Source organism: Bactrocera oleae, chromosome 5 (assembly GCF_042242935.1).
Source record: "Bactrocera oleae isolate idBacOlea1 chromosome 5, idBacOlea1, whole genome shotgun sequence".
Taxonomy (NCBI): Eukaryota; Metazoa; Arthropoda; class Insecta; order Diptera; family Tephritidae; genus Bactrocera; species Bactrocera oleae.
In genome coordinates, this window is record NC_091539.1 from 13,125,537 (window position 1) to 13,150,306 (window position 24,770).

The window sequence follows — 24,770 nt, forward strand, 5'->3', positions numbered from 1 at the left end:
TTTTTCAAATATTCCAGTTTTTTTATTTGCGACTTCGCAGATTTCTCGATATTTTTTGATATAGGTTGCTGGGCAAATGATAAAAAATGTTGGAGGAAGTTGTGAACATAAAGGTGATAGTCGAAACGGAAAGGAAAACAAATTACTGTTGTCGGTTGGCGCATGGCTGAAAGCAGCGAGGGAATACGAAATTGAATTGAAAAAAAAAAACCGAAATAAGTCAGTTAACTACTGAAGGAGAGACAATTTTTGTTATACAAATATTACGAAGCAGAAGGCTTTAAAGCACTACATGACACTGGTAATAAAAAAGGAGAAATAAATCAAAACAAAACTACACTGTGCTTTAAAGGGACAGCAAGTTCCCCTGAAGCAGAAATATCTGTTCAATATTACGAGCGCGTTTAGCCTACTTTGTTGTTATTTAAGGTAGCAGTAGCCTCTAAATAATCAAGGATTTACTGAGTAATGCTCCGTAAAGGGTTTTATATGCAATTTGCTGTTGCTTACTGGTGGCATAAGCCGCTTAGTAGTATGGGAGATACATATATGCCTACACATATACCCTCCTACTACTTGCGATAGCTTATTTTCGACCAACCGCTAGTTGGCAATTTCGCATGACATTTGACCCAAATGCATTTTTCATTTCATTTCCGTTAAATAAATTCTCAGAGCGAGAGCGAGAGTGTAAGAAATAGAGAAAAATAACAGTGAAAGTTCAAAAACAAAGTAACAAATAAATGTCAAACGAATAAAAATTGCCAAAAGTTGTTTGTACTCGGGTTAGTAAATAAGGTTTAGTACATTTGATTTGCGTCACAGTACGAAAGTTCAGCTTAAAAATATCGTCATTTAAATAATGAATAAATTGACTCACCTTGGCATGTCATTATCCTTTGTGTAGCTGGAAGGAGAAGAGTAAATGTAATAAATATAATTTTTATTTTGCGAATTTTGAGGTTATGTAAATATTGTGGGTAGAAAAGGGTTTTATATGAGATAAAAATATGTCAGCGTGGAAAAATTGTTGGGACAGGATAATCCGATTTTAAAAAACGGTTCAAAGAATTAAAATTATAATATATATTATAATATATATATAATAAATATTAGTTTTTTTAACGTTAATACATTCACTGGTTTCGGTACAGGTACAGCAGAATTGGTGACGACTTCATTTTTAATGCTACGAAATCATTTAAACCTGAATGCCAGCCAATTTAACTTTCGTTTATTATCGGTAAACGAGGTAGGAACACGTTAATGCCGGCCGATCCCGATTTTTACAAGAAAATTTTGGGTACGTTAATAAACACTAATGTCACATTAGGGATGATGATAATCCATAAACCCTGAGACATCCTTAAAAGTCACTGTTTGGTGTGAACTATGGTATAGATAGAGGGAATCATTGGTCTATATTTCTTCAGAAATGAAGCCGACCATAATGTTACCTTCAATGAGGAACGCTATATAGCCATGATTAGCCCAAAATGCCATACAGCCAATGAAACAATAATTTTGTTTAAGGAAACTTTTGGTGTGCGTGTTATCTTGCGTCGTGGGCCTCTAAGATTGTGGACTTAACACCGCTGGACTATTTTTTGTTGGGTTATGTGAAGTCACTTGTGTACGCAAATTAGAACTAGACGATTGACGCCTTAAGAGAATTATTCGGCGCGTTATTGCTACAAAAAGTGGTCGAAAACTGGACTTCTCGGCTGGAATTTACTCGAGCCAGCCGCGGCGGTCACTTGCCGAAACTATTTTTAAATAAAATGGCAGCCCTTATTATTATGATAAAGCTAATTACTTGCTCATAACATTAAATAAATGCGTTTAATTTCTTCTTAAAAACCATGTGACTAAAAAACTCTCTTCTTTTTACAAACGAAGTTAAGATTTCGCAATGCCTCTGCCTATTATTATCTTTTTTACTTTAGCTTTTTTAAAGTTGAAATCAACTTGAATTCGTGATTCACGAAAAGAAAAAATTGGAACAGAAATACTTGCAGTTGTCTCTATTATTGTATATCTTTTATTGTAGATCAGTTTTAAAACCTGCCAGTATTTAATAATTCATATGGTAAATAAAAAAAATCTGCCTTAATTACAAATCCCGGATACTTAAACTTTAATTTCAATACATTACTTAATCCATTAAATATATAAATAACCCTACATATCTACAACTATAATAAATACACCGACTTGTGCACTCTCCGCAGCGCTGCATAGCCTCACGCAATATTCATACGTTCGTTAGCTCTGCGACTTCAGTAAGTTCATTGTCCGTTTAATAGTTTCATTATTGCATTTATTTTGCCCGTCACTACCGTAGGCAGTCAAGCGCTGCCTATTTGAAGCTATTGCCTATGTGTCACTCTAATTCTACAGAACTCCACATACGGGTGTTGTGCATGCATTGACGATAAAATAAGCAAAAGTGTCATTCTATCAGTCAATTGGCCATTCCGGCACAATCGCAAATCATTTCGCCCGTCCGCATTCCAGCGAGCTGGAGTTATTATACATTTATATCTAAATTGTATACCGACACGCCACTGAATTAATGGAATTAGGGCTACTCGTTTTGTATTTACGATTTTGTGGTAAAGTATTCCCATAAACAGTGCTACGTACGCGTAGAAAACACCCCTACCGAGTAATCAACCGTAAAGTCATAGACTGGCTTACAACTAGTATGAATCGCAAGCCGAATCAATCAAGCGATTATCTTTACTCATGCAGGCAACTGGTATTTTTTACATGTTCTATGAGATATCAATTGTCAGATTTCAGTCAGATATTACTAGTTTGATCCTAGTCTCTGAAAACTATGTCCGGTATTCTCCGTTAGACTAAGATCTCCCACTATAGCAGCTTTAGTTTGATATATACATATATTATATATGTAGTATCAACATAACATAATCGGGACCTCAACCTCAGGTTGCAAAATAATTTTTTTTTTTTAGATAAGATAAGATTATCTAGTAGTGATCACCAAAATTTGCTACTATTCATTCCTGCAGATGAGAAAGCGTTTATGATTGGCGCTGCAGCTAAGCCTAGCTCCATAAAGTAACTACATCAGCGGCAGCCGAAATCAAGCCGGAGTAACCAGTGTCTGGCTGCAAAGCAGGAAGGAAAAGGAGGTGCTAAAAGTGAAGTTGCTGGTAGTGCATCTGCCAAAGAATGGCGTATATTTAAGGTCGATGACGCCCTTATAGCTTCCATTGAAGTGGACGACGCTTTCAATAAAATTCTTTCTGTGCGTGCTTAAAGATCTGAACATCTCCGAATCTCCTGTAAAACTGATTGAACAGATGCTTCTCGGCAGGCTCATAGCTTCAACGCTGGGAGTTTCAACAATGTTTTGATATGTTAAAAGGGGACACTTCTAGGAGGCGCGTTATCCCCACTTCTTTGGATCTTATCAATAAATAAAATGTGGTTACCTCTAAACAGATTGGAATACATTTTGTGCCCAGTTGTGTTGTACAGCAGTTTTTAGGCCGATTATGACATACGGTAGTATATTTGTCTGGTGGCCAAAGTGGAAAATAAATACAAGGAAAGGCACATGATAAGCATGCAAAGACAGCAAGTATATGTATCAGTGGGTCACTTATAACAACGCCAAATCAGGCACTTAACGTTATTTTGTAATTACTGCTTACAGACTTACAGGTAAGACTACAAGAATGGTTAGTTAGTATGGTTACTTGAAGACACTGCATCTCGAGTTATTGAACTTTTTTTTTCAGAACTAATGTGCTGATCTCAAATTGTCTGACTGTGAAAGTCAAGAAAAACTCTACATAAAACATTATAAAGGAGGCATTTGTCATAAAAATTTACTCAATACCAACAGAAATTGGACTCTGGATGGTTTGGTCGTAGTAATAGTAGTATCTTCTACATTACTTAATTTTACTTGTAAATCGTATTGCTTATCGAAGCCACTGTAGTTGGATTCTTTACAGTTTCTTGGTTGTTATATGAGTGTATGGGCGCTTCCAGCATTTCGAAAAGGGGTAGCTATTCAAAAATTATTATTATTTGAAAGAGCATTTCGTTACTGCTGATAAAAATATGGACTATACTATACAATTGTTAAACTCATAAATAAATAAATTAAATCCTTTAAAATTTTTCTAAAAGCCTCGAAAATTTAAAAGTTATGGAAAGTTTATTAAAACCGACAGTTGTACGCGCTTATCGTATTAGGTTGATCTCCGACAAGTTTCGGATCCACCACTGTATGAGTGTATAGTCTATAGTCGCATTTCGTATCTCTATTATACTCTCTTATCTTACCAAAAAGAGAATTAAACCATGATTAACTGCATGTATTCTCGAAACTACTCCTAATACTTTTTTTCTTTGAATACTTTACTGAATTTCCTTAAATTACTATAGAATACACAAATATAAAAGATTAAGCGTCGGAGAACAAACCCGAAAAGCGGAAGAGAACCCAATAAACTCATTTACCCGCTGTTGGTCAGTTACGCGACGCAAGCAACAAAATTTCCCTAGTGCAAAATAAAGTTGGTAAATAAAAAAGTAACAAAAAAGCACAAAAGAACGAGTAAAGTATGTAAATGACCATCAGAAGACACAGTTCAAGCCATCAAAGTATAAACTAAAAACCAAAACAACACCCAACACCGAAGGTAATGAAATTCTGTTGAACGCATCTTTAGCAAGGAATGCATATTAAATGTGACAATTTTCATATTTATACAGTGACAGCGAAAAGTGTGCATACCAACGGCTTGATGGGTGGGCACGCGGCGTAGAGCGCGTTGGAAATTTCAATTTCAAAAGGCATTCATTACTTTGGCAGCCGCTTGAGACGCATTTAACTAGAAGTACACGAGAGAGCAACGAGCTCGAGCGCCTGGTTTGTTAGGGCTATATGTAGGGGTAGGTAGTGCGGGGTTCGGGGCAGGTAGTGCATAAAACTTTTACTGTTACATAAAAACTTTGCCAAAGTATGCTTAACAAAACACTTTGCAACAGTGAAAAGGCTAAGTGATTCTTGTCGGCAACTTGTTGTTTCAACACACACACACAGGCGCACTGTGTATATTGCTTTTGTTTCTATTTTTGGCTTTCACGTCATTATTTATGCGTCGCATTTATTTGCAAGTTACGAGCAGCAAAGTGCGGGACGGTGGCGCATACAGCTTGACATTTTTCTGCTGGTGGTTTGTTGCAACGTCCAGTGGTGGACGCATTTATCAGCGTACGCAATTGGTGGCAGGTATATTACGCGCATTCAATCACACACACACATATAAAATTACTTAAACATACACACTCACACCTATATCTGCACACCGTTATATCCAAACCTCCTTGCCATTTATATAAATGCGCCAGCTGTCCGCATGAGGTGTGAAAGCGTAAATTATTAATTTTTAATTACATTTGTATTTATTATTTGTATATACATATTTGTGTGCGGCTTAAATTCGTTTGGCGCTAACTAACTTGGCCTAAATCCATGCTGGTTAAATTTTATCAAAATCGCATAAATTCGCACACTGGCAGCCTACATGCACAGCGAAGTGACAGCTGCCGTAGCTACTGCCTACTCATGTCAATGGCTGCAAATGCTGATGGCAGTGTTGCCAAACTACGAAAATGTTAAAGTAAATTTTATAAAAATTTTACTTTATATTGAATTTTTTTATTATTTTTCTAATTTTAAAATAAGAGATTTATTTTGGCAGAGTTGCCAGACTAGAAAAAGTTTTTAAGTCAAATTAATTAAATAAATTAAAAAATTTGTTTATTACATTTTTTTTTAATTTAGAAAAAAAAAGTATTTTGGCAGAGTTACCAGACTATGTCAAGCTTTTAACGTTTAATAGCAAATTTTGGATATACAATAAAATTTAATTATATTAATATAGAGACATTTTAAAATAACAAATTGCAAGCCACGAAAAATTTGATATCAAATTAAACTTAAAAAAATTTTTTTTTTATGTTTTTTTATTATTTTGAAACAATAAAATGTTAAAAAAATATTGAAATTTTTTCAAAACAGTTGTAAAAAGTTTAATACTGTAAAAAAAACATTGCTTCGTAAAAAGTATTTAAAAATTAAATCCACACTTACCACACATTATTTAATAATATAAGGTGATTAGCGAAAGTATTGCAATTTGATTAGACTAGTTTTCGGTTTTCATTTTCAGAGTGGCCACGACTTCTAAGACTGATCAGACTATTTTCTGTTCTCATTTGAGAGATTGAAAATTATGCATATAGAATACTCCATTATTATTTTTATGTAAGTACGTTTTTATCATTGTGTCTTTTTTATATGCCCCAGATATTACTCACGCTAAGTGTGTACGCTATTGGCAGTCAAGCCTCTTTATGTTTCAGTTCTTTCTCACACACTTCGGCACAATTTTCCCAAATATCCACATTGCCGATCATCTCTGATACATATATGTATGAAGAAGTGAGTCTTGTCTTATAAGTTTTAGGCAGCTTACAACGCTGTGCATAGAATTTTTTACGTCACAAAATTATTGATCTGTTAACCTCCAAGGAACAAGTACCATTAGAAAATTCATTTTTTATTCTACATTGTTTTGATTCTGTCAACAAATCGCTCTCGATTTTTTGCTATAACAATTAGTCTGCTCAATTTACTCCGATCTTGCTCGCAGGCGTTTAAGTATTTGGGATCCATTTTCAGATATTCGATAATGATTTTGAACGAAGTTAAATATCCAAACTCAATCCAGCAAAGTTTATCGAGAATTACTTCTCTCTTAGAAATAGTCTTATATATCTCACTTAAACTTTACTGAACTGCTTAGTTCAGTATATAACTGGAAGTATTGTAGTCTGTACTTTCGTAATAGAAATTAGCGGCCAATAAAATTGTGGCTTATTGTGCGTGAAAATGCTATACAAATTGCCTTTTCCCTTTTAAAGGTTAGATCTAACTCTAAAATATACGAATTTAATTCTAGAGGCATCTTAAGATAGACAAAAGCCTGCCTGTTAGATATACTATATCTGATTAGAATATTAATAATAATTGTATATATTTTAGTATTGTTTTAATATATTAATAACGTTCATTACTTTCATTAAAACTTATAAATTATTCTACATCGCTTTTTTGACTTACTCATTTATTCAACTAAGTATTTTATATTCAGCTGGTCACCCAACTCATGCCGGTCAATGCTCGATTTCAATTAAGCCACTTGTATGCATTTCAGCCACACATTCGAAACGCGGCTCTAGTGATATTACCGCCACTACAGCATTTGGCGTTGCTTCATAGCTTGCCATTAACAATTCTTCATTATCTATCTACAGGATCAGTAAGATTAGTCGGCAGCTGTCGCGCTCGCAGCCTGTCGCCACTGCATTTTCAGTTTCACTTCTATTTTTGTTCTACGCCAATTCGTTCTCGCTATCACACTGTCTACTTTAGAGCTTAATGTTTTTTAAATTAAATTCAAATGTTTATTTCCCAAGAAGTTGAAGCAGGTTAAGGCGTTAAAAAGATGAAAGTAAGCTCTTTTCGGAGATTTAAACGAAAGTTTTATAATTATAGACGATAGTTTTCGAAGTAATATTTGGTTGAGCTCATCCATATAAAAAATTAAACCAGGGGATTAAGTGTGCAACTATTAGTCAGTGGTCGTTAGTTAGAATTAATGGCTTGTAAAAAATTGCTTCTTTGCTACTCATATATCGGCTGGTAAATTATTCGCGACAAAAGTGATTTAAGACCTTGAAATAGAAATCACTCGCCTGAACTGATTGGTGTTGTTGATACAAAATATCCAATTTCAAAAGTCCACTAGCATCACAAAAGACTTGATTTTAACTGTTCAAAGTTGCGTTCATAGACCTAGCCTAGCTTTTCATAACCTTGCTTAAGTTTATAAGGTTTTGCGTGGTGCCATTATTAAGTAAAGCTTGGAACGAATGATGTGTAGCCTCTTTCTCAATATATTTTGTATATGAAGGATGATCTAAAACTTTCTATTAAACTCCGCTGCGATAGATAAATCATATATAAAATCCTTTGACCTTGTAACTGAGGGTGGAAGACTAATATTATCTGGGGTTTTTTCTTACAAATGAATCTCATTTAGATTGGTTTGGTCTAGTAGTTAGGTTGAATTTCGGATCCAAATATAGACCATCTCAAATGAACCCAAGCCAGATACTTACACCTAGGCATCCGCTTACTACTTGCCACCAGCTTTGAACTTGTCAAACCATTAATATGGTATTAGATCAAATCGAAGGTTCCTTCGCACTATTAAATTGCAATTTGTGAAAAACTGATATTTTTTATTGACTGCACCGAGTTTTTTTTAAACTTCTCCGCATAACCGTCATCTCCAAATCTACATTCATTTGTGAAATCTTTGACTGGCCAACAGCATCGGATTGACCACAGTAAGATAAAGAATCATCTATATTATATGAAGCAAGTTGAAACGAGAACTCTGTTAAGCTATATTTCTGAAGTTGGACTTATAAAAAATTTTTCTATCGACAAAATGATTAAAAGTTCTTGACTGTAGATAGACTAGAGTAGTTGAGGTATCTAGTTATGTTAAGGAACGTGTTGCATACAAGTGAACTTAGTTCTAGAGTCAAAATAGCAACAGAAACAAGAAAAAACGTTAACTTCGGTTGCGCCGAAGCTATAATACCCTTCACAAAAACAAAGGCCCCTTACAAGAACTTGATTCCGAACGTTCAATTTGTATGGCAGCTATATGATATAGTGATCTGATCTGACCAATATCTGTGGAGAATAATTTGTTGCCTTAAGCAATAACTCGTGCCTAATTTCGTGAAGATACCTCGTCAAATGAAAGAGTTTTCCATACAAACGCTTGATTCCGATTGTTCAGTTTGTATAGCAGCTATATGCTATAGTGGTCCGATATCGGCCGTTCCGACAAATGAGCAGCTTCTTGGGGAGAAAAAGAGGTGTTCAAAATTTCAGATCGATATCTCAAAAACTGAGGGACTAGTTCGCGTATATACAGACGGACAGACAGACGGACATGGCTAAATCAACTCAGCTCGTCACGGTGATCATTTATATATATATATACTTTATATGGTCTCCGACGTTTCCTTCTGGGTGTTACAAACTTCGTGGCAAAATTAATATACCCTGTTCAGGGTATTAAAAGAGTATTTGAAAAAGCTTAGCCAAAGAGGTATTCCCAAGTTAATCGGGTTTATGTGACCGCTAAATAAAAGAACTCTTAACTAGTATACTATGCAGCATTCCACAGAACTATGGTGGAAATATTGTACAGGACAATCGATCAGCAAGATCGCATATCACTTCCGCTTGGAAATGTATAGTTTTTATTTATTCTTTTTATAAAGTTTCTAAGCAAAATATTTGCTATTACCATAATTAAGCGACAGCAAGTATGCGTAACTGTATCACGACGTTTGAGTCTTACAAGCCCGATGTCTTCGTAACTTCCTCATACTTATTGCGTCATAAGAGATGACATTTGATGGTTTAAATGAAGAGGAAGCTAGCAACAACTGCCTATTGAAATGCATATCATAAATTTATGGTTTCGTAGCTATAATAGGGTATATGAATTATCAAAAAAAAAAAATTTAAATGCAAGCTTACAAAAGACCCACACCAAGCGAATACTTAAATTAAAAAGGCATAAAGTTCGAATGGATCTAAAGATGAATAGAGGTAAATATGCAATTTCTCAGCCAACAACAATATTTAAACTTATGGGCGTAGCAACAATAGTCGGATTTGCAACACACTGGGCACACGGGACGAGCGCGACGTTAAAAACACACAGGCTGTCTTGCGATCAACGCGCTAAAGATCAACGACCAAATGAACTGTGCGCAAAAGTACACATAGAATATTTTTTATGAGTATCGGTGCTGCCGCGCCAACAGACAGATAAAGGGAAGTGCAGTCCGACCTGGCAATACGCGGCGCAGAACGGTTATGCTGAGCGGCTGAGGCGTGTAGTCACATGCATGTGGTAGATAACGATCGGATGGGACGTGAAGTGGAGCGCTTAGATGCTGGCAACGTGTTTAACGACCTCACCTCAGCGCGGCGACCGGCAGCCGGCTACCAGCAGTGCATGCGTTGGCACGACTGACTAACTGGCTGTATTTTTGCGGTGAAGCAAGGCGGCGGGCAGCGCAACAGTATGACGTCGCACATTGCGCCAATGGGCAGGTGCGCGCAGGGCTGACGGCGTTCGAGCTGAAGGTAGGCGCGTACGCGTACGTTGAACTCGGCGGCAAAGTGTAAATGCAAAAGCAACAGTGTACGAGCGCATGCGCGTGTGAATGAGTGAACGATTATTGCATCGATAGTGTTGGGTATGCGCGGAGGCGTATTGAAGTGCTGTGCAAAATACACATAGAAATAACAACAAAAAAAGGTAAACAAAAAAAAAAATGTGGTAAAAAATGAAAAGCTGCACAAAATCGCACAAAAGTGTTTGAAATCGCACATTTTTATTGCAAATTGCACATTGTAAAAATAAATTAGTGTGGCGGCGCAAGCATGCGCAGTTGCCGCGCCAGCGCAGGAAGTTGTAAATAATTCAATTGTCATAATGCATATTTTGAGCCGCTGGAATGAAGTGAGCTTGTGCCAAAATTTGCATTCAAATTGGAAAATTTTAAATTAGTATATTTTAAAACCTCAATATTTAAATACAGAAAAGTAACAGGCGCGCCTATTATATTGTTATTATATTTTTATACCATGAATGGGACATATTAAGTTTGCCACGAAGTTTGCAAAACCTAGCAGGAAACATCGGAGACTCTATAAAATACATATACTTGTATAAATGATCAGCACGACGAGCTGAGTTGATTTAACCAAGTCCGCTGTATTTACGTTTGTCCGTCTGTATATACACGAATTAGTTCTTCAGTTATTGAAACAACGATCTGAGAAGCTGCTCATTTGTCGGAACCGCTGATTTTAGTCTATATGCCTGCCATACAACTGATCGATCAAACTTAAGTCCTTGTATGGAAAACTATTTTATTTGACAAGGCATCTCTTTACAAAATTTGGCATAGGTTATTATCTAAGAAATCGCTACAACCTCCGAAGAATTTGTTAGATCGGACAACTTTAGCATATGGCTGCCATACAAACTGGCCGATCAAAATCAGAATAAAGATATTTTTATACCCTTTTATGATATAAAAAATACAGCTGTGAACGGTATTATATTATATTTTTTTTGGCGATCGTTGTTCAGGTGCTGATGGACTGTCGTGCTACTAATTGCTTGATGAGTCCATTTGCATGTCACTTTACTGACAGTTAGTGTTGAGTGAGGCCTCAATTTGTCCAGACACGCCGCTTTACAAGTTCGGCTACAATTTTATGCATAAGTGATCGATTTTAACAGCTGATCTTGCGGCGTTGTTGATCACTTAACGCTGATTGCTGCTGAAAAGTTTTTCGTTTCCTCACAATTGAACTGTACACCTACCACGCGTTCAATAAGCGTCTGGCTTTTATGTTATCAACCTTCACGTTTTTCCATTCAACTCGCTTGCCGATCTTTTCTTTGCATTCCCTCCACTTGGTCATTCGCATTGATTAACGATTGACAATTTTAATCGAAATGTACTCAATTCGCGCAATGTACAATCACTATGCCTGGTTGTTACGAGAAAAAAAGCGAACTAGTGCTAATTGTATCAATTTAGTTCAATTTGTCTGGAAACAATAGCGGTCTTTTTGTCACTGTCGATTTTCACTATGCTTGTTCCGTTATTTGTTCGATTTTTCTATTGTATGGTTTGGCATTGTTGCAAATCATTTAAGTTATTGGCATTTAACAAGTCTATGCTTCGATATCGTTGCGCTATGAGGTCATATAGTATATGGAAATATTTCAGCATTTACATAAAAATTCCTATATCAAATTGAAATTAATGGCAGTACCTCAACTTTTCTTTGATGCAAGTATTTGAAAAGATTCTAATCGTTTTATAGTAACTTCCAATGGTTTTTAATTTCGAAATCAAGCTTTTTTATTTACCAAACCCATATTTATAGTTCATAGAAATACAAGTAGTAAATATTACAGCGATGTTTTTGAAACAGTCTTAGTCAACTTCACTCAAAACACGTCCAACAAGCCACATGAAGCATATTTTTGAAAGCTGAGAGTAACTCCTCCTGGAATTATAGCAGTGGGGCGTTCTTTTGCCACTCGTTTAGAAATAATTAATTGAACTTGTTCTATTTATCCGTACGAAATTTATATATGAATTTTAAAAAAGAAAAAAAGCAACTGTTATTAAAATTAACACATACTTACGATGAATTATATTATTTCTCTACTTCGGCGGTCGAGTTTTTTGAACACCAAAATTAACATTTAAATTACGTTTGTCAGAACATAATTTTTAAGTTTTTTTTTCAAAAAATTAGGCCCATGACGACTTCTTAAAGCCAAGGATGCTTACGGTTATAGTTTTTTTCATATCGGAAATAAACTTGCTTTGCCTTTTTATGCCGAACAAAGTATACTATTAATAAAAATATTTTGTTATTGCGTAAGACTTCAGACTCTAATGTTTCAAATATAAAAAGTTACAAGTTAGGCCATCAGAAAAATGAAACAGGAAGTTTGCAACACCCAGAAGAAAACGTCGGAGACCCTATAAAATATATACATAAATGATCAGAATGATGAGCTGAGTTGATTTAGCCATGTCCGTCTGTCTGTCCGTACGTCCGTTCCGTTATATCGGAATAAAGTACCTCCATGGAAAACTTTTTTATTTGACGCGGTATCCTCACGAAATTATATGGGGATCAAGTTCTTTTAAGATACTTGTGAAGAGTATTCGAGCTTCGGTGCAACCGAAGTTAACGTTTTTTCTTGTTTTATTTAATAATGAGCGTTTTATAAAATTTTATTCGAAATGGCTATCTTTTTGTTTCACCCAAACCCTCAAACGATTCTGCCATTGATCATACCAGTAAATACGGTTTCTAGTGATAAAGACGACGCTGCTCGAACGAAATACTTTTTAAGACTCTCCAAATTTTTGTGGGTCAAACGACAGGACATGTTCTCCAACTCTGACCATAAACTGTAGTCCAAATTAGATGGACGTCTGGACTTCCAGACGGTCAGTCATCGCAAGTATGTAACCAGGAATATTGCTTTTAAGCCACTGCTGGGTGGATTTTGTCTAACGGCACTTTTTTCTGCAAATTTGTTCTCGCCGTATGCATTGCAAGCTTGGTAACAGAACTTTTGGCAAGACGAACTATAGATGTATTTACATTTATTCTTTCCGGAAGCGTCAAGTTCTGTGTACTGAGCATTAAAAACTCTCAAAAAATTAAGAAAACAAAAAAATTAAGAGAGACCTGACCTAACCATAACGCCTTATTTTCACGTTTTCAAGAGCGAAATCGATTATTTGTAGATCATGACAACTACACATATTCCTTTTCGTCGTGTTTATTTTCAATTTCAACTCTTCGGTAACTCAAAGTTTGGGATTAAAGTTCTCTCTTTTTGATTACATTGCTGAATTTCTTCACGCTCTTTCTTGTTTTTTATTGAAAATCTCTTGGATTTGTAATTGACTTATCGGAGCAAAACTTTAAGCGATACATGGTATATCTGAAATCATTCAAATGCAGAAAAATTGACAAATTTGCATAGATCTTTATATTTTGACCGGCATTAGAGCCAAATAGCTCTCAAATCCCATTTATCTTACGTTCATATGTATTAAAACTATATTACAGTTTCAATGAAAACCAAGTTGTCATTGAACATAGGTATTGAAGAAGTTACTTTTTAAATGTCATAAAGTCATTAAATATGTCATATTGTCAATTAAAATTTGTCATAATACCGCCCTTCCCCTAAGTGTACTGATACTTGAAATGAATTTACATTCATTTTGGCCTTTTCAATGGTTGGAAATTTTACGAAATAATGACAAGTTTTGACACAACTTTGACAAATAGCCAACTACTTATTGAAAAAAAAACAGACTTGCGCGTCATATATTTTGTAGTAATTCTGTAGTATCGGTTCTAAGGTGGAAGCGAGATTAACATATGTAGACCTCGAAAAAAATTTAAATTAAAAAAATTCATTATATCATCCTCAGAAGAAAGTGATTTGACACCAACAGAACATAATTAAGTAGATAACTTTATTTGTTTATTTTACTAATTTAAATTTCTGCTTTAACTGCCATAAGTACTTGTATGCAGGCATAACTTGGCATTAAAATACTAATGAATACACATTAATTAGCAAGATTTTCGTGAATTTTTACATACATATTCATACGTTAAGGACGCCAACACAGAGAGGAAATCACGGCAGCGCAACTAAATCCATATTTCGTCTCTTCATAATTTTTTGTACTTTTCCCCATGACTGACTTATGTCCACCTTATAAGCTATGTATTTCTTTTGTCTCCCCAAAATGTTTACCCCCAACCACAAGCAACATTGCAAAAAAAAATAAAGAGCTGATACTTGAAATGAATTTACATTCATTTTGGCCTTTTCAATGGTAGGAAATTTTACGAAATAATGACAAGTTTTGACACAACTTTGACAAATAGCCAACTATTTATTGAAAAAAAAACAGACTTGCGCGTCATATATTTTGTAGTAATTCTGTAGTATCGGTTCTAAGGTGGAAGCGAGATTAACATATGTAGACCTCGAAAAAAATTTAATTTAAAAAAATTCATTATATCATCCTCAGAAGAAAGTGATTTGACACCAACAGAACATAATTAAGTAGACAACTTTATTTGTTTATTTTACTAATTTAAATTTCTGCTTTAACTGCCATAAGTACTTGTATGCAGGCATAACTTGGCATTAAAATACTAATGAATACACATTAATTAGCAAGATTTTCGTGAATTTTTACATACATATTCATACGTTAAGGACGCCAACACAGAGAGGAAATCACGGCAGCGCAACTAAATCCATATTTCGTCTCTTCATAATTTTTTGTACTTTTCCCCATGACTGACTTATGTCCACCTTATAAGCTATGTATTTCTTTTGTCTCCCCAAAATGTTTACCCCCAACCACAAGCAACATTGCAAATTGTCCAAAAATTCTACACTAAATGCTGGTCATTGTACAAATTTTCATTATGTTGCTAATTTGCCATGCTTGTGTGGCGGAGAGTGGTGTACAACAGCTTAAGTCCAGATTGTGTGAGAAGGTTTTTTGTGGCGAAAAAGGTTGGCTACAATATTTTTTGTCACACTGTCACAGGAAATTGCCAACTTGCAACAAGTGTCGGTATGAGCAATGAAGAGTTAAGGTCACGCTTGGCTAGACAGACAAATATGCAAATAAAAGTGGCGCTTTTCTGTTGTTTTTTGATATCGTATATATTTTATAGAACCGAGTAAAGCAAAGTAAATGGTAGGAAATGCAAAATTTCATAACAGTTCTCAATTTTTTAAATATTTTAATAAAGTCGCGAAATGCATACCCAGTTGATAGCAGGAGAAGCTTAGGCTTGGGTATTTTCAATTGTTATTTTTATTAATATTTTTTGATATTTTCTAATAAATACATTTTTATACATTTTTAATTTTAATTTCTGCATTTTAATTTTACTTCAACTCTTAAAAAAATCTCAGTTTCTTTAGTGCTTATCTTCTATCCTCTCGTGCTCTCATGGTACACCACGTCGTGTACGAAACTTAAATTATTTAAAATGCCGGAAATGCAGCGAAAATTCAATTTAATCCAATATAAAGCACAACATATGCTCTAGCAGCAATTTTTAATCAAAATTTGAAAGTAAATTACAACAAAGAAGAACCTTTAATATCAGCAAATCATGATTTAAACTCACAGCAGAGCATGCAACACTGGCATCTCAATTATTTGCTACGAGTCTCTTCAAATTAAAACCTCGTGTAAGACAGCACGCAACTCAGCGCTGGACATTATATCTATGAAATAGCAAAAACACATACATAAACCGCCCACCTGCAATACATAAAGGTAAAATTTAGGCGATTGTAGCTGTGTGTGGTACCAACTCCTGTGGCAACAAGCATTAAAGTGTTTAGTGGTGGTGGTTCGTACACCAAAAGTGACTGTGCAAACATTTAATAAAACCGTTATAAATCATATATAAAGTGCGTTGGCAGCAACAAAAACAACAATAATAACAGCAACAATGAAAACAACAAGAAAAAGGTAAAGAAATTTTTCAAGAGAGCAGCTTCAGTGACCATCAGTGTGCAAACAGGTGAGCCAACGTGACAACATACTAAAGCAAAACTAATGCAGCAGGAGAGGTCTTCGCAAGCAGACATGTAGCGTGCCAGATACAGGGTGTTTATTGAATGAAAAGGTATAGTAATTATAATTTTTAAGTTTTTTATTCTGCTATTTTGGAAAAAAAAGTTTAAATTTGAAGCGATATGAAAAGTTGGTAGATTTGTAATGAATAATAAATAATAAATATAATAATAATCGTTATATTATTTAGAAGATATTGTAATATTCTTAAACAGATGAATACAATCTAGGCTGCTTTCTCAGTATAGGCATCGCATCTTGATAACTCGAATTTGTAAAACCTAGCTGATCTTCGCCGCTATTCGCCTTAAGGACCTAAATCAGTGACCTAATATTGACAAAACATGATGGAAACTCCGAAGTAAAAATTGATTTCAATAAAATAGCAGTACTGACGAGCTTGGTACCCAAAACATTTATTTTAAAGATTCACCGCACTCATCTATGTCTAAGTCATCGCTGGCTCATTTATTTTCGAGTATAATAAAATAACAACAACGTTGCCTACAGTTACACGCAACATACAACGTGCTAACACTTCAATATAAAATTGTTGACCAAATACAATTAAAATAAAAATTTGTTGGAATCAAAACTCGCTGTGGAGAAATGAGAGCAGAGAAAATACTGGATTCGACTGGTTGGTGGTACTTAGTTACAAATACCAGCGACAACTATGAAATACTCATTCATGAAAAGTCACGCATAACATAACAACATAACATAACATAACATAAAATAATATAACATAAAATAACATAATATAACATTGCATATCGAAACGTAAGTTAACATAACGTAGTACATCATAACATTGCATTTCAAAGCTTAACATAGCATAGCACAAAATAACATATTGGTCATAGTCATAAGCAAAGAAAACCAAAGCCTTGACATAGCATCACACACCCAAATGCGGATAGTATCGTATGTTATCTTCCCCACCACAAAATGTCTTCGCACTCAACACCCTGGCAGTATCATTGCCAGCTGCGGTGAGCACCGGCCGGCATAAATGACATTCCTAAGACCATTCTTCAACTACTACACACAGCACGCGACATGCGTTTATTTTCGGTTTTTTGTTCTCTGCTTTGTTTGCCATGGTCACGAGCGGGGTCTCTCTAAGCCTACGTACTACTCGTATGTCTTGCATGCCACTGCCACACTCATTTAGCAGCGAGACAAAAAATTAATTGTTCATCATAAATCAAAAGCATTTTTTCTACCGGCTTCCGACTGACCGTTATGTGTATTTGCCACTTCTGTAGGTTGCTACCTCAACTGCCACAGCTTTCGTTTGCTTCCCTCAAGCGTGGTTAAGTTCTTCTGTTTGTCTGCTTTCAACACGATTTTGCTTTCGCTTTCATGTGTTTCCAGCTACATTTTTGCATTGTTGTATGCTATTATTCTGGTAGTTATTTGTTTTTACTTCAATTGTTGGGGAATTCGTACAATTTCATTCAACTTTCTATGATTTCAACTACTAAATATCAGATTATGTTATCTGTTGGAGCTAGCTTTGCAGTCGAAAGTTATCTTAGCTCATAAGTAATTTAATCTTGGGGGTATTATTTAATTGTGGGAGGTAGTATTGTAGCACGTTCGTTCATACTTTGGATAAAGTAGAAGTATTAAAGAACAAATGGAAGGGATTTAGTATAAAACTATAATCATAAGACAAACTATATTATCCCTAGGCATTAAAATATTGAGTTATGAAAAAATAAATTTATTAGGGAACCAAAATATGTGATTTCTTTATCTTTAATACAGCTGGCACAGTTTTCAATGAATTATTAAAGATTCAATCATTTTTTATAGAGTTTCTTAGATCTTACTGATAAAATACAATAAAGCTTTAAAAATGTCTTCCTACTTCTTCTCAAATCTTGGAGCTCAATATTTCAAGAAGAAACTATGAAATTCGGGCTCACAACCGAATGATGTGGTCAATATCCGGTAAACTTAAAACAAAAAGCAATAATTTCTAAACATTTAAAACGCTATTACAATCAGGGTTTCGTCCCGAAGCCCACTTTAAAGGGTTTCTATCTTTTAACCCTTTCAATCTAACAGAAATCCACTTCAAAGCCAAAATTGACAAAAATTCTTATGGTGGAAATATGTTAGTTAGACGTTTCTCGCAAAACAGTTATTTCGTGGACACATCTTCAGTAAATACAAATACAATTTCACGTCAAACTCTAATAACTGCTTTAACTAACATACATATATATATACAAACGAGTTATGACAACTGATAAAGCTATTTTATGAACAATTGAAACACACTCTTTTATTTTACCATACTGCGGTTTTCACTATTGAAAGTACATACGAATGTAAGAAAATCAAATAAGAATAGATAAGTCTCATGCTTACAGTGACGAAAATAAAAGCAACTGCAAATGTTGAGCTTGTGTTGCAAGTAGAAACAAAGCGGTCTAATTGATTAATTCGGTAGTCGATATTTCAGTTGCATGAGCACATAGTAATTATTGAGAACTGTTAGCAGATATTCGACTGGTAACGATTTGAGTATAAGTTCAATGGGATACATAGTCTTAACAAGGTTATGGAACCTATTGAGGGATCACTAGCTTACGATTATTTTTAATGATTTTAAGAGAATTTTATCGAAGCATAATCTCTTATATTGGCTCAACTCCAAGAAGAGCTAAGAAAATACCCTATTGTTTTGTTTTCAATATTGCTAATAGATTTTAGATTTATTCGAAGTTTTTCAGCATTGCTGACGTCATTTAAGCAAAAATTAAAAGTACAGTTTTTTTGGTTTAAAATCAGTTTCATGTTTTTAGTAATTATTAACGGCTTCAATACAACGTTCGTTCGAGACAATATAAGTAAGTGAATATTATAATATATTATTAATTAATAATTAGGCCTCAACATGAACTCGGGTGAACGGGTATTTGGATGATTCGGCATCAAAAATGTGAAACAAGATAAAGTCGCTGGCGGCTAATACGGGTAGAGGTCTGCAATCATGATTCTCTTTTCAGGACTTCTATTAAACTTAATTCTACTACTACTAAATTTGCCTAAGCATATTGCACATTTCGCAAATTTTCATTACCATCAACACATTAGATAACTCATAAATAAACATATATTAATTTACAAATGTGTGTTCTTCCAACATATTCACTCATAATATATAAATAATGTCTATACAAGTATGATTGCATATAATAGGCTTCATGAGCAATTTTCGACAGTATATGGACATGAATAAGGATTTTAGTGATTGAAAATGTTAGAATTGCTAGCAAAAGAAGAAAATGTTGGAGCAAATTGTGTTGTAATATAATAATAACTATTATGCTAGTTATGCTGATGAGGCCACAGGAGAATGTCCTCGTGAAAGGAAATGTAATAACAACAAATTGTGATAGCAAATAAGACGCTTCCATAAAGCCAAGAAAATAAGAGAATGAGAATGAATACAAGTGTGGGTAAAATGAAAAGACAAAGTAGTCTTGAAGTAGTATGTTTGTTGTGTACAGCTGAAAACAACAATGACAATACTTATCAAATTTGAGTATGTACGAAGTTGCAGGAATTGCTGCTGAAGCCTTTACGTATTACGCTTCTCGTAAACTTTCCAAGAAGTTAAGTACATGTATATGGTAATCCTACCACTATGGTAGGTAGAAATAATTGACAACTAGCTCATCGTTTAGATTCTCTGTGGCAGTACTGTAATTTTTTTTTTTTTGCAATTCTGAAGCTATAATAAACCAAGCCCTGACTTTCCTCATTTGTTAAGTATAACTGTAGTAATATATACCTATTTACCAGAACGGTAAAAAATTATTTGTAAGGTGTACAATTTTTTTACGAATTGATAAAGTTGACACTATCGATATGTCATTGATTTTATTGATGTAGATATCTGATCCATTTAGCCCCTAATGGACTTATGCTTGTCGAACAAAATTTAATAACATATTGTGGAGTAACTTAGAAATCTATCAGAACCCTAAGGAAAAAGCTGTTGTAAAGCTCTTACTGGGTAGATCTATTTCAAAAACCCTAGTCGATTTATATGAGGTCAAAAGGGAATTAACCAAAATCACGAAGACTTTCCTGAACTTGTTAGACTTAAATACAGCAAGTGGATATTATAGCATTCTACGAAAAAACTGGAACTGAAAATAATTATAAAAACCCGTTTTTCTGACTCAAGTGCGTTATCAAGCTAGCTAGCGCTATCCTCTCTTTTTATTTATCTATCTCCATATCTGCACCTCTCTCTCCTTCTTCATCTATTTATCAGGTAATTGCGAATCTCTACCGCTTACTATAATAGAACAATGAAGAGACTAATTTGCTAAGTCATAAGCGTCTTCATTAGTGTTACAACATGAACGTCGCCGTTTGCTGGTTCTGATACCCAGTGAAGAATTACTTTGTCACATTTAAATACAAGTTGGAAATTTCTAAGTCTTTTCTTTAAAGATACTTAGTTGTTCGAAAAAAATTACTATGAAGGTGCCACAAATTATCATCTGAAGTTGGACTCAGAATCACATCGAAATATATCGGCGGATATCAGCGCCAAAAACTGCTTACTGACATATGAATGTAGAGTAAATACATTACTTAACCTTTAATTAATTTTAAAATGGTCGGTATCGGTGACAGCACGAATGTATTTTGAAGGTATTTCTGGCCTTTTTTGCCTTAAAATTCTTGGAACTATTACATAATGTTGGCTTAAAAGAAAATGTAAATACTTAACAACAAATGCACTCATGATTGTTAACAATAGATTTCTCTCTCTCTCTCTCTCTGTTCCTGTTTGTTTCCCTCTCTCATTATCGCTATCTCTATCTGTCTTTCCATTTATCTATCTAAGTATCTTTGTATTTTTCTATCTCTTTCAATCTCAATCTCTCGCTCTATATTCCACTCTCACTCATGATGTTGAGAGACATAAAAGTTTATTAAAACGGTTTCGACTTATAAAGACTAAAGAATTGAGAAGCTTCTTTTGTTTTTTTTATTTAGAAGTTTTTTCCCACATATGTATTTCAGTAAGTTATAACAAAATTATAACATTTTAGTATACTATTTTTTAGTACCGCTCTTCTCCTACTCTATATAGTATTCACTCATCTATCTGCGTTTAGTTACATCATTGCCACTCAAGTCAGACAAAGTGTCACCAACCAATTCGTTCCTGACACAGAGTGCCATGAACTATTTGTTTTTACGTCAATCTGTCTGCCGCCAGTGCCACACAAAATTGACAGCAATTCTACGTAAAGACATGTTGAAGAGTTTGTCACAACAAAGTCATACTTTCAGTTAGACTACGAGAACTTTCAGTTAGGAATGGGATTTTGAATGGGATGAAAAAATTAAGATGTCAGCGAAAATTTGCAGCTTAAAGGCTGCCACAAGCGATTTCGTGTGTTATGCTTTGCTGACTTTGAGTGCGTCAGTAACGGGTTGTTGAACTATAGCGGTTGTGTATATACGCTTAAGACCGCGAATGAGTTGCGATTGCGACGCTGCGTATACGTTATTAATAAATTGTGCGCGCGTATTTCTTGTTATGCGTATTAGTATTGTTATTGTTGTTGCTGCGCGCTATTTGACGCAATTATTAATACAGTTATATAGCTTCTCGCATTATGTGTTGTTGCTGTAGCGCTTTGTGTTGGATTAATTAGCTTTTCCACAGGTGCTTCGAAATTTATTTACACACAAAGACTCAGCTAACTGTAAGCCCCTCACCTCTTTTGTGGTTTTACGCCTGTCAAGTGTCTCTGGCTGGCTTAGCGCTTAAGCTAAGTAAACAAATTAACATAATTAATTTATTTGCCACTTTTGGTGAGCACACAAACACAAGCAAATGTCAGTTTTAGTCGTCGCCTCGCCTGAAGACGCTTCGCTGACAGCGTTTGCCCTTTCAACGCTTGATTATTATTTGGTTTACTGTTATCGCTATTGGGTTTTTGTTATTGTTATTATTACAATAGCTGTTCTTGCTTTATTTCTCACTCTCTCTGTGAATGTAATTGTATGCAAACATATTTCTTGGCTAATTAATGTAAACACAAGTCACTAACGGTATTAATTTAACCGTTGTGTTGTGCAGCGTTTAATTTGCAAAAGTTGTTAAATTGAAATGTGCGTTGTTAGGTGGAAATGGAAAGTGAAAAGTTGTAATTATTTAAAGCTTAAAGCAGCTCGAATATGATGGCTGTTGCATAGAGCGGGATCATTCGGTGAGATATGCGTTCAAAACTGGGATATAGTAAATTTTTTTAAATAAACGGAAAAGCATCGCGCTTGAAGCAAATTAGGCTCAACAAATGCAAGCGGCTTCTTCAGTAGCACGACGTGAACGGCCATGTTTCTTTTTTACAGATGAAAACTTTCAACTCTTGAAGAAGTTTTTAATAAGCAAAATGGTAGAATCTACGCAAAAACTTCAAAAAACGCAAACAATGTAATTCCAAGAGGGGTTAAAACTGGGGCAAACGTGTACCAGAAGGTCTTTTTCCAGCAAGATTCTGCTCCAGCACAGAAGGCAAGAACCCCCGAGCAGTGGCTTAAAAGCAATACTCCAGGTTTGTTAGATGCAGATGAATCGCCGCCTGGAAGACCAGATTTGAATCTATTGGACGACAATTTGTGGTCAGAGTTGGAGAACAGGGCCTATCGAATTCCCCATAGAAATATGGAGTGTCTCAAAAAAAGCTTTGATTCGAGCAGCGTCGTCAATACCAGTAGAAAGTCTGCATGCTGATAATAATCAATGGCCGAATCTTTTGAGGGCTGATGTGAAAAAAAGTTTGCAAAATTTCAGATCGATATTGAAAAAAATAAGGGACTAGTTTGCATATATTATTTTCCATAGAAAACAATTCTCTGAAAAAAATATAAAGTCATCGTGAAATTCGCTCTTCATTGGTATTATATTGTCTATAGAGAATATAATTATCATGTTTTTGGAGATAAGTAAAACTGCAATTTGGGTTGATATTCATGTCACATACTAGTATTATATAAGTAGGGAATAAAAGTGTAGTATGGAGTTAAACGGCGAATAACAACAGGCTTCTACCCCGTATGATGGAGATTTGTGATTTTGTTATGTGTTAAGTTAAAAGGAACGACCGATGCATTTTGTGATAGAAAAAAATCTGAAATAAATAATTTCTAGGAAGTACCGATACCAATTCGAGTGTAGTGCCAGTTTTCATTGGCAGAAGAACATAAACATGATGAGAGATATTATCTATAACACGCTAAGTTAACAGAGCGACCCGGACAAAGAGTAAACACGTGATATAGGTATACCGGCCAGGTTCTCGCTAGGCTCCAACTTAGTCTGCCAAGAAAAGTTGTCTTCCTTGAAAACTCACAACGTTAAATTAATTTGTCCAATGGTGTTCCCTCCGACAGTCGGTGTACGTAATCAGAACGAACCTGAATTCTCTATTAAATAAATTTTGGTCACATTTATTTTTCAGGGCATGAAACATTTCAGACTCCCCGAGTTTACCGTCAGCACTACTATTAAAAACATGCATACAACATAATCTCCAATATCCAACACTACTCCTGCTACTTCATGTTACCTCAAGTCAGCATTGACTCATGTCACGTGAGTCATTAATCAGACCTCGTGTAATTGACACACTTTCCACAACAACAACACCACTTCCTTTATGACGCTACTCCACCAAGTGCAATCATTTCAGTTATGTTGTTGTTGCAATTCAATACACCGTCAAATTATCGAACTTCCAACAACATTGAGTTATGCAGAAAATCCATGTTGCACATAACAGTATCGAAAGGTATCATTAAACTAGTAACCCACAAAACCTGCAAAGCCGCACATCAAGTGGTGTTGGATTACCAACAACTCAACCACAATAAACACAACAACATGCCTCACAGCTGTAGCAAAGTGTTGTAGTGGCAAAATGGCAAAACCATGTTGCCACACTACTGTGCGGCACTACAGCGCATCTAAGCAAAAAAGTTGAAGAAATTATTTTCGTTCAGCAGCAGCTGGCAAATGACCGCACATTCTTGACATGCGCACGGTTGCGGTGGCGCATGCGCACTTTGCGTATTTTATTACAGTTGCCACTCAAGACTAGACGCCACATGCGGGCCGTGTTCATAAATCGTTTTTAATTGATTGATAAACGAATCGGTAACCACACGAGTGCGCGCTAACGCCAGCGACTGCAGACCACCGAACGACTACGGAGCGCAGAGAAAAAACTATAGCTACTGATCGACGTGTAGATTGTAAACGATCGACAGGCTTGCATGGCTTTAGAGCAAGCATTAATTACTGTAGGCTAGCGCTTGAC

The 24,770-nt window shown here is 35.1% G+C and overlaps 1 protein-coding gene across 4 annotated transcripts in view; it reads right to left on the bottom strand.

Annotated features, from left to right (window-relative positions):
• The window catches only part of spri (Src homology 2 domain-containing protein sprint), a 444,507-nt gene that overhangs the window by 255,667 nt on the left and 164,070 nt on the right, over positions 1 to 24,770 (bottom strand). For all 4 annotated transcript variants that reach the window (XM_014229879.3, XM_036371164.2, XM_070110331.1 and 1 more), the window contains one exon: positions 881 to 907. In XM_014229879.3, the coding sequence (XP_014085354.2) occupies positions 881 to 907 (27 nt within the window). The remainder of the gene's footprint in view (positions 1 to 880; positions 908 to 24,770) is intronic.